This window comes from Microtus ochrogaster, chromosome 8, assembly GCF_000317375.1.
Source record: "Microtus ochrogaster isolate Prairie Vole_2 chromosome 8, MicOch1.0, whole genome shotgun sequence".
In the NCBI taxonomy this organism is placed as follows: domain Eukaryota; kingdom Metazoa; phylum Chordata; class Mammalia; order Rodentia; family Cricetidae; genus Microtus; species Microtus ochrogaster.
The window spans coordinates 74000281-74017594 of NC_022015.1; the positions used below are offsets into that span (position 1 = coordinate 74000281).

The 17314-nt window shown below is 47.3% G+C and overlaps 1 protein-coding gene and 1 pseudogene across 2 annotated transcripts in view; both read right to left on the minus strand.

The window, feature by feature from the left end:
- Actr1a (ARP1 actin related protein 1 homolog A) overlaps window positions 1-15361 on the minus strand; it is an 18938-nt gene extending 3577 nt beyond the window's left edge. The window contains exons 1-7 of one of the 2 annotated variants that reach the window (XM_026781339.1): window positions 15235-15361; window positions 7744-7808; window positions 5910-5985; window positions 5143-5268; window positions 3470-3594; window positions 1369-1585; window positions 579-671 (exon numbers count right to left, since the gene is read on the minus strand). In XM_026781339.1, the coding sequence (XP_026637140.1) occupies window positions 579-671; window positions 1369-1585; window positions 3470-3594; window positions 5143-5268; window positions 5910-5985; window positions 7744-7808; window positions 15235-15282 (750 nt within the window). In that variant the 5' untranslated portion in view covers window positions 15283-15361. The remainder of the gene's footprint in view (window positions 1-578; window positions 672-1368; window positions 1586-3469; window positions 3595-5142; window positions 5269-5909; window positions 5986-7743; window positions 7809-15234) is intronic. The other variant, XM_005352409.2, reaches the window with a different exon arrangement.
- LOC101997844 lies at window positions 9907-14725 on the minus strand (annotated as a pseudogene).
- Window positions 15362-17314: the final 1953 nt, after the last annotated feature.

Here is a 17314-nt window from a genome sequence, read left to right on the forward strand (position 1 = left end):
TGCCCTCTTCTGGCCTGCAGGCATACACACAGACAGAATATTGTATACATAATAAAATAAACAAATATTTAAAAAAAAAAGAGGTTGGGCTAGGACTGGGGTCCCCTGGAACTGGGAACAGAAGAGGTCTTTCTGCCTGTTTCTTAGGAACCAGGTATATGAGAAGCCCAGACTAAAAACAAACCTTCTATGTCAAGGGCCTTAAAGAGCAGACAGGGCTCCTGGGAACAAACGAGGCTTCCAGGAAACCAGGGAGGGGAAATGTTATCATGAGCTCTGGCATCTCTAGCTAAGACATCTGTGGCATTAACACTCTTGGTAACATCTTACCAGAGGGAGTTCCAGGGAGCAGCGACTTTGCTAATCTGTACCCAGGGGTGGTTAAAGACAGCACAAATACCCACTTCCCTATGCACCCTGACCGAGGGAAGTCCCTCTGAGCCCCTTCCCTTTTCTACAGAGAGGCACTGGGCTGCCCATGCTCTCAAGAGTACTGCTTCTCAGGGCCTCGCAGGGCATTCCTCTTGAATCCAAGCTTAATGGTGGGTATGGGGGAGAAGGGAAAGATGTGGCACTACCTCGATGGTGCTGCCATCAGGCAGGTAGTACTGGGCCTTCTCAGTCTCCAGCGTCTCATCCTTCTGGGGGTTTATGGACAGGTAGCAGGCTCTCTGCAGAATCAGGTATGGCAGTCAGGATGGCAGGAAAATCTAGCGCACTCCCAGGCAAAGTCCCACCAAAGTGACATGCTGTTGCAGAGATCTGTTTGTCTGTCGTGACTGCCTAAGAGTTGCTCGCCCAGAACCAGGGACAGCACTCTGTTGCCCTGAGTTGTTTTTTTTTTTTTTTTTTTTTTTTTTGAGACAGGGTTTCTCTGTAGTTTTGGAGCCTGTCCTGGAACTAGCTCTTGTAGACCAGGCTGGTCTTGAAACTGCCCTGAGTTCTTGTTCCACCTTCCCGGTAGGCAAAGCTGGGACTTGGCTCTATAGCTGCTTGGCCTGAGGCTACCCAAATTTAGCCAGGCGTAGACATCCTTCTCCTTCTACCTCTGATACGGTTCTGGTTTCCCATGAGCAGCTCAGAGGCATGTCAGGAGGGTACGATCCACTTAAGAAGGAAAAGGCTGTTTCAGCTTCTCCAAGGACGTGAACCACAGTCTGCAGTAATGGGTGCTGTGCAGAGGCCAGCTTAGGGACTGGAAATGGCTCCTTTCCCACAAGATGGCGGGATTCAGGAAGGTGAAGGAGAGAGCCACACACAGTGCCAGGGGAGAACAGAGCCTAACACAGGCCCATGGAGCATTAACCCTCTTCTCTCTGAGGGTCACTATTCCCCATCCCACCCCTAGGCCCACAGGACAGCACTCACTTCCTTTATGGCCTTGACAATCTCAAACTCGGAGGAGGAGTGGAAATCATAGCCCTCCTTCCGTAGGTAGAGGCGGAGGAAGCGGGAGACGTCTCGGCCAGCAATGTCAATGCGCATGATGGAGTGAGGCATGGCGAAGCCTTCATAAATCGGGACTGCATGGGTGACACCATCACCAGAATCCAACACCACGCCTGTGGTCCTGCCTGTGGCATAACTGAGGCAAAGGAACAGTCACTGAGTTCCATACTCCTCCAGGAAGAAATTCACCTGTCAAAGCTCAGAGTCAGTGGAGTTAAGCCTGGGGTCTACTTTTCTCCTGGGCCCTTCTGGAGAGTGGAATACCAGGGAAACCTTGAATGAGGAGCAGAACTTCTCCAGCATCCTGAAGAGCAGGCCTTCCTGTCTGGAGTCTAGTAGGCCTTTAATTGTCGTGGAGACCTGGCCTAAAGGGCAGTTTCGACTCCCAAGAAAAGGGGAGGGTAAAGAAGAGCGAGGGAAAACACGATGCTTTTCATTTTCCTGGAGAGCCTGGTCTTCCCCAGGCAGCCTCTGGGGTCTGCCTATAGTTTTCTATCTCCAAATGATAAAGATAAGAGACTCAAGCATGGGAGCAAACCCCTACTCGGCCTCAGTGTTCAGAGGTCAAAGGTATAGTCAGCTTGTACACCCTGTATGTTATGGCAACTTGATGGGGAACCTCCTTCAGCCAATGGCCTTTGAGAGGCTGGACCAGGTTGAGGTGTGGCTTTGGGTACCAAAAAGCCACGGTCCCACCTGCTTGGCCCTCTTCTTCCCATATGCCACACCTGAATGTCTGACCCCGTTCCTATTTCCTCACTATGATTCATGAGTTTTCCTTCTTAATAAAGAAAAACCTTAGTATACCCAGTTCGGAGCTAGTGTGGGATTATTTGATCCACGTTCCCCCACCTGACACACTCTGCTTCAGCAGCTGCTGCCGAGGTAAATTCTGTCTTACAGAAATGCAGTCCAAAAATATGAGCGCTTTCATTTGTTCAGAGGCCACATTAAGATCTGGATATGGAAGTCTTCAATTTCCTTCTGGGGATGCTGGGGATCAAACCCTACACCTTTGTCTACTAGGCAAGGGCTCTACCATTAGGTCTCATACTCAGCCTAGGAAATCTCCCAGACTAAAAATGCTGGCTCACAATTTCTTTCTTCTTTTTTTTTTTTTTTGGTTTTTCGGGACAGGGTTTCACTGTTTAGCTCTGGCTGTCCTGGAACCAGCTCTTGTAGATCAGACTGGCCTCCAACTTACAGAGATTGTCTCTGCATCCCAAGTGCTGGGCTGCGCCACCACTGCCCGGCAGGCTCACAATTTCTTAATGGGGTCAAATAAATCCTCTGTGTAGGTCATAGGGTACCATCTCAGCAGCAGACAGATGAAGACATGAGGCAGGGTGTGGGGGGATCGGGGAGCATGGCAGGGTGGTGGTGTCTGGTTCACAGATATGTTGTGGCTATTTGTACACCTGTGAAGATGTTCTTGCTGTGATTGGTGTAATAAAAAGATGAACAGCCAATAGCTAGGCAGGAGCTATAGGCAGGACTTCCAGGAGAGAAAGGAAGAGGAAGAAAATCTATGTGCACAGGAGACACAGAGGGGAAACAGGATGGAAGAGACATAATGCTACGTGATAGAATGTAGATTAATATAAATGGGTTAGTATACGTTATGAGAGCTAGTTAGAATAAGTCAAAGCTATAGGCTAAGCTTTCATAATAATTCTGTCATTATTTGGGAGGTAGCTGGTGGGACAGCAAAAGCCTCATTACAGATACACCAGCAGCCTTGCGCAGTACCTGGCACAGACAATACAGAGCAATGCTGGGATACACTGAGCCTTCAGGAAGGGCAGGGGCGGCATATGGTCATGGACTTGGACACCAAACCTGAGATTAGACACTGGGGTAGCAGCAGTCCCAGCCACACCCGTGCTTCCGGTTTCCTCTGAGGCCTCAATGTCTAGTTTCAGGAAAAGTTCCTCTCACTCTCCTAGTTACTAGCTCCTCCTCACGGGCGGAGGCTCAGGTTACCGTGTGCGGCCATGTGAGCCAGGCAGCTACTACTCACAGGCTAAGCACGGCTTGCATGGAGATGAAGAGAGCTGGCACATTGAAGGTCTCGAAGAAAACTTCTGCGGCTCGTTCCCGGTTTTTCCGAGGGTTTAAAGGCGCCTCAGTCAGGAGCACAGGATGCTGCGGAAAGAGGCCCAGGAGGCAGGCAGCGTGAGCCGGCTGTGCACTCTCGTGACCCTGCCTTCAAAGTCTGCTAGTCCAGGGAACCTGCCAACCTCCCTCGGAGGAAAAAGTTGAGCTAGTCACATGCCGTGCCCAACTTCACATCCTAAAGTCCCATTCTGTCCTTACCCTCCGAGTCCACCTCCTTGTCTTCCAAAACTCATCTCTAGGTCCCTGAATCTGCTGTGTATTGTCTACTTGACAAGATTTTGTTAAACTCTGAATTATGATACGTAAATATATCTCAAAATAGAAAATTAAAATTTAATATTGATTTTGTTCTGTGGTACTGGAGATTGGTTCACATGCTAGACTCTTCCACAGAGCTGCATTTACAACCCTTTTATTTATTATTATTTATAATTTTTATTTTATGTTCATTGGTGTTTTGCTTACATGTGTCTGTGGGAAGGAGTCGGATTCCCTAGATCTGGAGTTACAGACAGGTGTGAGTCGCCATGTGGGTCCTGGGAATTGAACCCAGGTCTTTTTTGGTTTGTTTTGTTTTTAAAAGACTTATTTTGAGTGCTCTATCTGCATGTACACCTGCATACCAGAAGAGGGCATCAGATCCCACTAGAGAGGGCTGTGAGTGAGCATGTGGTTGCTGGGAATTGAGCTCAGGACCTCTGTATATCTCTAGCCCCCATTTTTGTTTTTTGAGATAAGAATCTTGCTATAGTCAGTTGGGGTAGCACAGACTTTTAATCCCAGCACTCAGAAGGCAGAGGCAGGAGGATGTCTGTAAGTTTGTGGATTGCCTGGTCTACAGAGGGACTTTCAGGACAATCAGTGGTACACAGAGAAACCCTGTCTCAAAGAACAAAAATCAAGGTTGGGTAATGGTAGCACATACCTTTAATCCTAAGAAGGTGGAGCTCTGTGAGTTTGAGGCCAGCCTGGTCTACAGAACTAGTTCTAGAACAGCCAAGGTACACAAACCCTATCTTTTTTTGGTTTTTCAGACAGGTTTGGGGCCTGTTCTGTAACTAGATCTTGTAGACCTGGCTGGTCTTGAACTCATAGAGATCCACCTGCCACTGCCTCCCAGGTGCTGGGATTAAAGGTGTGCACCACCACTGCCTGGTTTAGAAACCCTATCTTGAAATACCCCCACCTCCAAAAAAAGAGTCTTGCTACATGGCCCTAAACTGGTCTCAAATGTTCCCCCCTCCTGCCACTACTGCCTTCCAGGTGCTGGCATTACAAGCATATGCTGCTATACCTAAATTCCATTCTAATATACATATTAGAACTGCCTCTGCCTCCTGAGCATTGGGGTTAAAGGCCTGCACTACCATCACCCAGCTCAGTTCGAACATATTAATGGACTGGTATGAAGATAAAATTAGACTATCTCTAGAAAGTATATAAAGCCGAGTGCCAGCACACATTTAGACTCATCCTGGCAGCAGTCACTACCATCCTCATCCTCATCATCACGGGAGTGTAGTTCTGCCCAGCGTGGCATCCTGCACAGTAGTGTCCTACACATGGGCCCCTCACCTCCTCTGAGAAGGTCTGCAACTGGTCCTTAGAATAGACGTACTGCCAGATGCGCTCCATGTCATTCCAGTCCTTGACGATGCCATGTTCCATGGGGTAGCGGATTGACAGCAGCCCTCGGTGCTCCTGCAAGCAGAAGGCACAGTCTGTAGCAGCAGCTGGGCTCTGCCTAGCACCCTGCTCTCCCAGGCCTGAGCTGTGTAGGCAGAATCCCTTCTGAAGGAGCTGCAGCTTCCCAGGGTTGCAGCCTGCAGTCCTCACCCATGCTGAGGGCAGGCATCATTCTAAGCTGGAGACTGTATGCTGCAAGCTGCCTGTACTCTCTGAGCAGCTGCACAGCAGAAGGTCTCCGCATTTCCATGGCCCCCACGTGCCCTGTGGTACCCACCTTCGCACTTGGAACCTAGCGTGGCAGCAATGACTCTGTAGTTATGGTTCTGCCAAAGCTAGGGTAATTAACTCATACCTAGGGCAGGTCAGAATGGATCACCCCCCTGAATCCCTCTTGCCAAAAATATAACCAAACCAATCAACCTAAACATTGGTAAGGCAGTGACAAGATCCAGAAAGACAGTAGAAGTCCCATTTTCCAGACTGGTCTCTAAATTACAAAGTGGGGTTCTAGATACTTTTTATCCAAGGCCAGAGTCTACTCTTGGGAGAAAATGATCCCTTTACTCATTGCTGTGTCCAGCTGCAAAACTTCCATTATGGAGGCTAAGGCAGGTCCTCTGCCAGCCTGTGGTTCCTTCTTCACTGGGGATTACCTCAGCTTTGGGGCCAATGAAGATGTCACCTTCGAGGGCTCCTGCCATGACACGGACATGCTTGGGTCTGCCCACACTAGAAGAGACAGCAAAAGGAACATTTCTCATTTCAGGACAGACCACGAGGGCACAGTCCAGATGCAGCAATGTACTCCCAGTCCACTGTGCCCATCTCCGAAGAGGGAGGTCTCAGGTCAACCTCCATTTCCTTTCCTTTCTGAGTTTTGTGTAAAGAACATGTACTGCTCTCTTCCCGCTGCTCTTCTGAAGAGGCAAGCAGGCCTTTGTCCCCTCTCTCTGTCTTTCTCTCCCCTCCCCTTTACCCTTTTCTCAAAAAACTTCATATTCAAGCTCTGAAAAAATAAAGATAAAAAGAATATGTACTATTTCAAGTTATTTTCATATTATCGACTTGTATTATATTGTTTGTAAATTATAACTCTAGTTCTTATATTTTCCCAATGTGTGTATAGATAGAATTTCTAAATGGCTGGGCAGTGGTGGCACACTTAGGAGGCAGAGCAAATCTCTGTAAGTTCGAGGCCTGCCTGGTCTCCAGAGCTAGTTCCAGGACACCAAGAGCTGTTAAACAGAGAAACCCTGTCTTGAAAAACCAAAAAAATAGGGATGGAGAGATGGCTCAGCAGTTAAGAGCATTGCCTGCTCTTCCAAAGGTCCTGAGTTCAATTCCTAGCAACCACATGGTAGCTCACAACCATCTGAAATGAGATCTGATGCCCTCTTCTGGCCTGCAAGCATACACACAGACAGAATATTGTATACATAATAAATAAATATTAAAAAAACAAAGAAAAACCAAAAAATAAAATAAAACTAAATTAAAAATTAAAAAAAAAATAAGCTGGGTGGTAGTGGCACACACCTTTAATCTCAGCACTTAGAAGCAGGCGAATCTCTGTGAATTTGAGGCCAGCCTGGTCTACAGAGCAAGTTCTAGGACAGGCCCAAAAGCTACAGAGAAACCCTGTCTCGAAAAACCAAAAATAAAAATAAAATAAAATAAAAATAGAGGGTTCTGTGGCTCTCTAAGTCACCAAGGACAAAAATTGATGGCATTAGATAGAATCAGAGTTGGTTTGTTTTTTGTTTGTTTGTTTGTTTGTTTGTTTTGAGACAGGGTCTTTCTGTTGTCCTGATTATCCTGAAACTCACCACGAAGACCTGGCTGGCCTCCCAAGTGCTGGACTTAAGGCATGTGACACCATACCCAGCCTTAGAATCAGATTTTTAAAAAGAGGGCCAGCTTTAAAAGGGCTCTTGATGTGCTCGTCGGTGGACTGAGTTTGATCCCTGGAACCACATAAAGGTGGGAGGAGCAGACTGACTCCACAACGCTGTGCTCTGACCAGCACACACATGTTGTAGCACCTACCTCCTCCAACTCTCACACACACTCACATGCACACACATACACACACACACACACTTAAAAAAATTAGAGGCCAGCCGGGCGGTGGTGGCGCACGCCTTTAATCCCAGCACTCGGGAAGCAGAGGTAGGTGAATCTCTGTGAGTTTGAGACCAGATTGGTCTATAAGAGCTAGTTCCAGGACAACCTCTAAAGCGACAGAGAAACCCTGTCTCGAAAAACCAAAAAAAAAAAAATTAGAGGCCTTTTGCTGCACCTCTCAGTATATGCCAGGTAGTAATACATTCCTTTGCTTATCTAGAACCCCCTTCATTCACATCCTTTGCTTATCGTCCTGGGTACCAAGGCTAACCTGAGAATTCTTCCTCCTCAATGAGGCAGGGCTGGGCACGGGACAAAGTCGACAAGAGCCCCACAGTCACAACCAACCTCAAAATGACTTACTAGTTTGGAAAGCAGTATTTGGGGATCTGATCACCAGCAAAACCAGCTTTAATCACACCGGATCCCTGGGGAGAGAGGACAAAGAAAAGTGAGGCCCAGCAATAAGTCAAGCTGTTAGGTATGGTTCCATTTCCATTCAGAGAGAAAGAGCACATATTTGTGCGTATAACAGACGTGTTGACAGGAGCACAGGAGAAGGTGAATACTATTCAGGAAGAGACGGGACTGGAGATGGCGGCCAGGACCTCCACTGCATACTCAATGAACTGTTCAATTTTTCTGTAGTTTTCTCCTTTACTACATGGAATATACTTTGAGTATAACAAGTGATATTAATGGGGCTTATCAGATAAAAGCCTTTGTCATACCCGTCTGGTGGAAAGTGAACCAGCTCTACAAACTTGCTCTCTGCCTTCACATGTGTACTATGCCATGTACATACCTGAACTGTCGATGCACATACACGATAACAAATAAAATGCAATTTAAAATATTAATAAAAGGAAGAAAAATAAACAGAAAACGTGAGAAATAGAATTACCTAGAAGTAATTACCACAAGTAGGGCGGCAGGGAAAGCATGTGTATTTTTCTGTTCTCCTAGCCTTACACGTTAACCTTCCTGTCCCAGGTCTCTAGGACACATCTCACTAGGTATCTTGCACTAATTCTGCCTGGATGCATGTTCTCTGGCTCTTATAGGACACAAGTACTACACTTTGTAGGGTTTGTTGTTTTTTACAAGCCAGTGTTTTACTCCTTTGCCTGACAGTTGAGGGCAGGGAGGTCTCAATGTCTTGCCTGAGGAGAGAAGACAAGAGTCAAACTCCTGCTCCACGACTCAAGTGCAGAGTCAGGAAAGAAAGAACCCTTTCCTTTTTATTTTCTTTCTCTCTTCCTTTCTTCATTTTTCTTCCTTCTTTCCTTCCTTTCTTTTCTTTCTCGTTCTTTCTTTCTTTCTTTCTTTCTTTTTTTTTTTTTTTTTTTTTTTTTTTTTTTTTTTTTTTTTTTTTTTTTTTTTTTGATTTTCGAGACAGGGTTTCTCTGTAGCTTTTGGTTCCTGTTCTGGAACTAGCTCAGGCTGGTCTCGAACTCAAGAGTTCTGCCTGCGTCTGCTTCCCAAGTGCTGGGATTAAAGGCATGTGTCACCACTGCCCACCACCCAGCAAGAACCCCTTTTCTAACAAGTAAAAAGCATCATATCTTCCAGGACCCAACCAATGTGAACACTGACTGTAGGAACTCACAACCACGTGCAGGGAAGACGGCAAGAGCTGATGCTGTTTGCAAATCCGCCCATTCCCTTCCTCTAACCCTGACTACAACCAGATCTGATGCCCATGTTCTTCTAGCTCACCTGGCTTTCCGTCAACTACTTCTCCACACTGCATACAGTTAGTACATGACAGATGCAAGCTAGCCAGATTATCTTTGCACCAAACACACCCCATCTGGAGGTGACGAGAGCAGTCATCTCGGTGTGTCTGCCTCTAGCCAGTCTGAGGACGGGGTATGTGTGGTAAGAAGCGGTGGAAGGACTGGGGAGACAGCAAATAAGGGAAGATGTGCAGACTCGCTGGCCTGGACAGTGTGGCAAGGAGCCCGGGAAGTTGCAGCTGTGACCTGAGCTCAAAAGCCTAGGAGGGGGAATTCTCTGACGGCAAACCCCAGGGCTTGGGCAATGGTATGGATGGATGAGCACAGCACCGTGCAAAAGACCTTCAGGAACTTGTTAGTTCAAGCTTCTACTTATTCATTGTCTGCACAGGGTGTGTCCAGCCTACAGACTAGCTGGATCTCCTGGCAGGGGTCCAGACCAGAGAGTGAAGGTGAGTCCCAAGACAGGATTTCACGTAGCACCGGCTGGCCTCAAACTTGTTCTGGAGCTGGAGGTGACCCAGAACTCCTGCTCTACTGCCTTCATCTCCTCAACGACGGGATTTTACAGTTGTGTGCCGCCATGCACTCTCAGATCTGAATTATTTTTCTTTTTTTAGGTTTTTGAGGCAGGGTTTCTTTGTATAGCTTTGGCTGTCCTGGAAAGTTAGGTCAGGCTGGCTTCAAACTCACAGAGAGCCGCCTGCCTCTACCTCCCCAGTGCTGGGATTAAAGGCATACACCACCACCGCCCAGCTAGATTTGAATTTTTTTTTTTTTTTTTTTTTACAGATTCATCCTTTTATTAGCCATGGTATCAAAACGCCTAGTCAAAAAGACCAAAGCCCATGTCGTCATCAGACTCCTCGGATTCTTCCTTCTTTGCTTCCACTTTCTTCTCCTCAGCTGGGGCAGCAGCGGTGGAGGGGGCAGGACCGCCTGCTGAAGCAGGCCCACCAGCCCCTACATTGCAGATGAGGCTCTCAATGTTGACATTGGCCAGGGCCTTTGCAAACAAGCCAGGCCAGAAAGGTTCAACATTGACACCAGCTGCTTTAATGAGGGCATTGATCTTATCCTCCCTCACCTCGTCGTGGTGGAGGATGAGGGCAGAGAAGATGCAGGCGAGCTCAGAGACAGAGGCCACGTTGCGGACTGCCAGCACGGTGCTAGTCGCCGGATGAAGTGAGGGCCTCACCCCAAAGCAGCCTTAGCTTCCTCGGAAGAACCGAGCACCTTGGCAGCAGCAGAAGAAAAGCTTGAATTTTTTTTTTGAGACAGGTTTCTCTAGCTTTTTTATATTTATTTATTATGTATACAATATTCTGTCTGTGTGTATGTCTGCAGGCCAGAAGAGGGCACCAGACCTCATTACAGATGGTTGTAAGCCACCATGTGGTTGCTGGGAATTGAACTCAGGACCTTTGGAAGAGCAGGCAATGCTCTTAACCTCTAAGCCATCTCTCCAGCCCCTTCTCTAGCTTTTTTAAAGTTTGTCCTGGAACTCATTCTGTAGACCAGGCTGGCCTTGAACTCACAGAGATCTACCTGCCTCTGCCACCCGAGTGCTGGGATTAAAGGAGTGTATCACCACCACCTGACTTTAGATTTGAATATTTTTAAGAGTTGATTTCCCAAGTAGTTTGCTTTGAGTTTACTAGCACAAGGACAAGAGTCTGGGTAACAAGGCAGCTTAAGACATCAGATTCAGCCAAGCATGTGGCACATGCCTGTATACACTTGCAATTGGAGGCTGAGACAGGAAGATCCAGATTTAAGGAAGCTACATGGCAAGACCTTGCTTCAGAAAACCAAACTAGAGATGGCTCAGTGGTTAAGAGCACTGACTGTTCTTTAGAGGACCCAGATGGATTCCCAACAACCACACTGTGGCACTGCATGTTTGTGGTGTAAAGACATGCAGGCAAAACACCATATATATAAATGCAAACAGAGCTCAACAAAACCCAAAGCCAAGTGAAGCAATGCCAGACGCATTTATTTGTCTCTGTCTTTCTAGCAGAAGTGTAACAGGCCCACTGCAGTACTGTGCCTTTTTGAAGGGAAACCTGTGATTATCCTCCTGTGTCTGGCAGCAAACCACCACTACATGACAAAGCAAGTGTCTCACTGCCCTCTGTTACAATTTTTGCTTCCCCCTTTTCTCTACTTTATTTCAAGTTCCTTAAGATCAGAGATGTCACATCTGTCATCTGCTAGACACTCACAAGAGACAAGCTGATGAGAGTTAAAATCACAAGTAAAGGAGTGACAGATAGTTGCCAGGCAGAAGTGGCACACACCTTTAATCCCAGCACTTGGGAGGCAGAGGCAGGCAGACCTCTGTGAATTCAAAATCAGCCTGGTCTACAGAGTGAGACCCTGTCTCAAAAAAAAAAAAAAAAAAAAAAAAAGAAAAGAAACAAAAAAATTACAAAAGAAATTGGCAGGTGAACCTAAATTATGAATCTGAACGAGCAGTTGCAACGCCAGCAAGCAGCCCCAGGCAGAGGTGGTGTGAAGAAGGCAAATGTAGCATCAGAGTGATGCGTTCAGAAGAACCAGACCCAGCTTGTCCCTAGGGCCCCGGCAGGCCTGTCAGGTCCAGGGCTGGACCAACAAGCAGGGGCAGGAGGTGAGTGAGGTACTCTATTCTGTATCTCACCTCAGAGCACACAAAAGCCGACATCCACTTCTTTAACAGCATCTAGACAGGAACTGTGTACCTCTCAATGAGCTGCCCCCATGCTATTTGCTTTAGCAAAGGAAATAAACAAACACCCTGTAGAGGCTTCTTGAAAATGCAGTCTCATGAAATGTTGGATTTAGGAGGGCTAAAGACAGCTCCTAGCCACCAATGACCATTCTGATGCAGGCAAGGAGCAACTCCCTCAGCAGGCTCTCCCAGCACCAGCGGGCTGTAGGCTTGTGCCTGAGCAGATTTTATCTAAGCACTTCAGGTTGCTTGATGTGGTGGGAAAGAGGCCCGTGATCTCCCATCTCACAAATAAGAGCAGGATTCTTTTAGAGCGCTGGTTCCAGGACAGGGGTTGCTAATTGGTCCATTTTGATTCTATGACTCTGTTTGGTTCATAAAGTACTTTAAAGAAAGACAAAAAACTTACTGAGATAAAATTTCACACACATAATTTACAAATTTAAGGTATAGTACAGTTCGATGTATTTTAGTATGGTCAGACTTGTATATAACCAGGGTTTAATCACAAACTTGTAACTAATTGAAGAACTTATTTTACACTCCAAAAAGATGCCCTGTGCCCAGTAACAGTCATTCCGCATCAGAAGAACCCATTCCTCCAGCACTTGCTGCTACCTACCTAACTGTTCTCGTAAATCACAAGACTTAGATTTACTGGCAATGGCTACAAATGGCAGACTACATGTGAACTTCTCTTCTGATTTCCATACGGTGGTATACACCTGTAATCTCAGATCTCTGGAGGCAGGTAGGCAGGAGGACCCTAAGTTTGAAGCCAGCTTTGTCTATATAACGAGTCTCCAGTGTAGCCAGAGCTGCATAGTGAGAGTCTTTGTAAGAAAAGAAACAAAGTCTGGACAGACAGTTAAGGACACTTGCTGCTCTTCCACAGGACACAGAGTGGATTCCCAAGCACCAACCCAGCAGCTCATGACTCTATAATTCCAGTTCCAGGGCATCGGACGCCCTCTGCAGGCCTCAACAGGCCCTGCATGCATGCAGTGTACAAAATCTGAGAAAAGAAATGGGAGGCTGAAGAGATAGCTCATTAGTTGAGAGCACTTGCTGTTCTTCCAGAGGACTAGAGTGGTTCCCAGAATCCATACTGGTTGCGAGTGAATTTGCAACCGCCTGTAACTTCAGCTCCAGGGATCGAAGGCAAAGGAGCTGGTGGGATGAGCAGGCTGTTCCTGCACTGTTAATGCCAAAACAAAACTGATAATTCTTTTTTTAAAAAGACTTTATTTTAATTATGTGTATATGTGTATGTCTTGTGTGTGGTCTATGTACGTGCGTGCAAGGGCCCTCAGAGACCAAAGAGGGTGTCGGACCCTCTGGAGCTGTAAGCTGCCTACAAGGGTGCTGGGAATGGAACTGTGGTCCCCTGCAGGAGCACCAAGCGCTCTGAACTGCTGAGCCACGTCTCTAGCCTGAGACGGATCATTCTGACACAGTTCTTTCTTTTAACAACTAAATAAAAGGTGGATCCAACACTCAGAAATGAGCTAAACACATAAGTAGTCGTGTTCTCTAGATATCAACACTGAGAACAAGAAATTCCACAAGACCCTGTCTCAAACAAACAAACAAACAAACAAACAATCAGGGTCTCACGTCTTAGGAGCTGGCTTCAAACAATGACCTTGAATTTCGGCTTTTCTTGTCTCCACCTCCCTAGTGCTGGGATTACAGGCATGGACCACCACATCCGATTTATAGGCCAGGTCTATGCTGTGCTAGGGATGGAGCCCAGCACATGTCATGTCATGCATGTCAGACAAGCACTACCAGCTGGGCCACCGCCCCACCCCACCTCCCAATCTCAGCTTCACCCTTTTTGTTCTTTTTTTCAAGACAAGGTTTCTCTACAGAACAGTTCTAGCTGTTCTGGAATTCGCTCTGTCAACAGATTGGTCTCAAACTCACAGAGATTCGCTTGCCTGTGCCTCCAGAGTGCTGGGATTAAAGACGTGCACCACCCCGCCCCGGCTCAGCCTCACCTTTTAAAAAGGCAGTTTACAACATATAAAGCAGCCTTCCTTGAAAGACTGAAGAACTTGGAACCAGGTGATTTCACTGTTAGTTGGATCTTCAACTCCTAAAGTGGGTGATCTGAAAAATCTTCCCCAGCCTCCTGTTCCTGCATAAACTGGGGAGAGCAATCTTCATCTACCTACAATGCAAATAAAAGAACCTAGTGGCTCGCCCAGGTCAGAAGGGCTGGAGCATCACAGGTACTCTGATCGGATAAGGTCGGCCTAGGACAGAGGGAACAGGTGGTTTGTCTCAAGGAAGGGGTCTTGAAAGAGCACGGAAGATTTCAATCAGTCTCGCCTGGACCAAACCTTTGAGTGAAATACAGAAACTGAAGATAACTGCCCAGCCTCATAAGAGCAATATTTAGGTTCTATTTGTCATTATTGATGAATTTGTGGGGGCGTGGCTAGCAAAGGAACGACATTTGGATAAGGCGATGAACTTAGAGGGCACCGCTGCGGAATATGACCTTGATCTCTTCCACCTTGGACGTTCCTTCTGTGAAAGGGGCGGCAAACTTCCTTCTGAGCCATTCCCTTTTCCTGAGGCTTCCATTTATATGTTGGCCAAAGTGCCCTGCAAACGCTTGCGTCCCTGACAGACACTGCATAGATAATCTGCCGCCTCTCAGCCGGGCACCGCAAAAGGAAAGCATCTGGCTTGCTTTTCATTTTTTCACTCTCCTTTTTGTTAACCTTTACTAACTATAATTTATAATCACAAAAATAACTGATATCCTATAGCCATTTCTGGCACCAGATTACCCGGCCCCACCCAGGTACAGTTTACTACGCCGTCCGGCCGGCTCACACCCAAGGAAACTGCCCTTCTTCACCGGTGGCCCAGCCATCGCCTTCCGCACTGAGTGAGTCCAGCCAATCCCCACCGCCCTAGAGCACTGCCCCACCCCTCACAGAAGGGAAACACTATGGCGGCCAGAAGAGCGACAAGCGCGCCAGCCAATAATCGCAGAGTGTTGTTCTAATCCGGCAAGGCCCAAAGGCGGGACCAATAGGCCAAGATAGACGGCGAGAGCAGCCAATTGAGTCATGGGAGGCCAGGGAGAAGGCGGGTGCTAGGGTCTCAGAGAACGGTTAAGGCCCCTTGAGCCGAGGGTCCAAGGACCCTTCTCAGTCTACACCTCTTCCCTTTGTCTGCCCTCAAATTCTCCGTCACACGGTGCTGCTGGCCGCCCTCCGTGCAAACTGTGGATGTGGAGAGGACGGGGGCGGCGGCAGCTGAACCCGCCTGACAGGCCGGGCCAGTGACAAAGAGCAGGCGGCCTAGGCAGAAACCTCGGAAACGATCCCTTCTGGAGGACAGCACAGTCTCTTCAGAGATAGGAAAGACGCTACTCACGTTGTCGATCACAACAGGCTGGTTGGCGATCACGTCGTAGGACTCCATGGCAGAGGAATCTTTCCTTCCGAGGAAGGAACTGCCAGCCCGGTCCGCTGCAAACGCCACTGACACGCATGCGCACGCCGGTTCTGGGCGTTCAGGGAGCGGCCCGACCGCGCCTCCCAAGAACTACAGTCCCCAGAACCCTTTGCCGCAGGGCCAGAGCTCCAAACAGGGCCTGAGTCCCGCGGGGTTTAGAAAATTGGTCGGTGTATTTCCGATGTAAGGTGCTATGGGGTTTGTAGTCTCGGTAGATTCGAGAGCCACAGGTTGATGCATGCCTGGATTTGTAGTCCCTTCGAAGCGTTTCCCAGTACACTCTTAAATTCTAGGGCTGGAGAAATGGCTCAGAGGTTAAGAGCATTGCCTGCTCTTTCAAAGGTCCTGAGTTCAATTTCCAGCAACCACATGGTGGCTCACAACCATCTGTAATGAGGTCTGGTGCCCTCTTCTGGCCTGCAAGCATACACACAGAAAGAATATTGTATACATAATAAATAATAAATAAATATTTAAAAAAAAAATTCTAGAGTCTAGAGTACTTGGTCTGAGATTAGTCAGTAGTTCAGGTGCGGTTAAATTTTTCAGATTAGTCCCACCACTAATCAGCCATTCCTTCACTTGGGCAATATAAACTATTAATAAACATTTCTGGGACTGGAATGTCTCTCAGTGGTAAATTGCTTTTCCTGCATGTACAAGATCCGCAGCCCTTCCAGCTGGTAGCTACGCACTCGAGAGACACAGGCAGGTGGATTTCTAAGTTCGAGGTCAGCTTGATTTGCAGAGTGAGCTCCTGGACAGCCAGGGCCACACAGAAAAACCCTGTCCTCGACAAACAAAACAAAAACCCTTGTAACGAAAGCTAACAAAAGTTATCAAAAACATCTAAAGTTGGATGCAGTGGAACTACTGGTCTAAAATATCATTTTTTAAAAAGATGTATTTATTTATTATGTATACAACTGCGTATTTATGATGTGGCCAGTCTGCGTGTATCCCTGCAGGCCAGAAGAGGGCGCGAGACCCCATTACAGATGGTTGTAAGTCACCATGTGGTTGCCGGGAATTGAACTGGAAGAACTATCAGTGTTCTCAACCTCTGAGCCATCTCTCCAGCCCTCACCTAAATGTTTAAAAACTGCTTTAGTATCTCTTTTCTTGAGTGTAAAACCTAGATGGATGAGAATATTCAAGTGAAGAGAAAGTATGCATAAATGCTTTTAACAGCCTGATATTTTTCCTTGCAGTATTTATTTCCCTGCCTCTTCAAGTTGCTTTTAGTCACTAGCGCCTAGAAATAGTAAAGGATTGTAATATATTATTAATGACACACGCCACGCCTTTTAATCCCAGCATTCGGGAGGCGGAGACAGGCGATTCTCCATGAGTTCGAGGCCAGTCTAGTCTATGAAGCAAGTTCTAGGACAGCCAGAACTGTTACACAGAGCAACCCTGTCTCGAAAAACCAAACAAATAAAAATTAATGGCACACAAAAAAATGAATTGGTCAGTTTTCGGGCTTATCTTAAAATCGGGTCAACAAAATAATGTTAAGCGCTTCTTAGGAGCTTCTTAGAGCTATCATCGGACCCTAGCACCTCTATTTTATTTTATTTTATTTTATTTTATTTTATTTTTTGGTTTTTCGAGACAGGGTTTCTCTGTAGCTTTGGAACTCCTGGAACTCCCTTTGTAGACGAGGCTGGCCTCGAACTCACAGAGATCCGCCTGCCTCTGCCTCCCGAGTGCTGGGGTTAAAGGCGTGCGCCACCATCGCCCGGCCCTAGCACCTCTATTTTAAACTGCATCTGGGTTTAAAACTGGGTTCCTCCTGTCACTAGGGGGAGGCCAAGATCCTTGGGACGTTCCCAGCACAGGGGCAGGGAGGCGGGGCCCATTGTCAAGTCACGCCTTCCCCTCTTGTGACTGGCAACGGCACTAGCCAATAGGTGCCAGCCAAGGGCACGTCGACGCCCCGCCCCCTGGAGCTCCCCGCGGTCCCTCAGCACCCTCTGGCCGACTTCGCGAAGGCTAG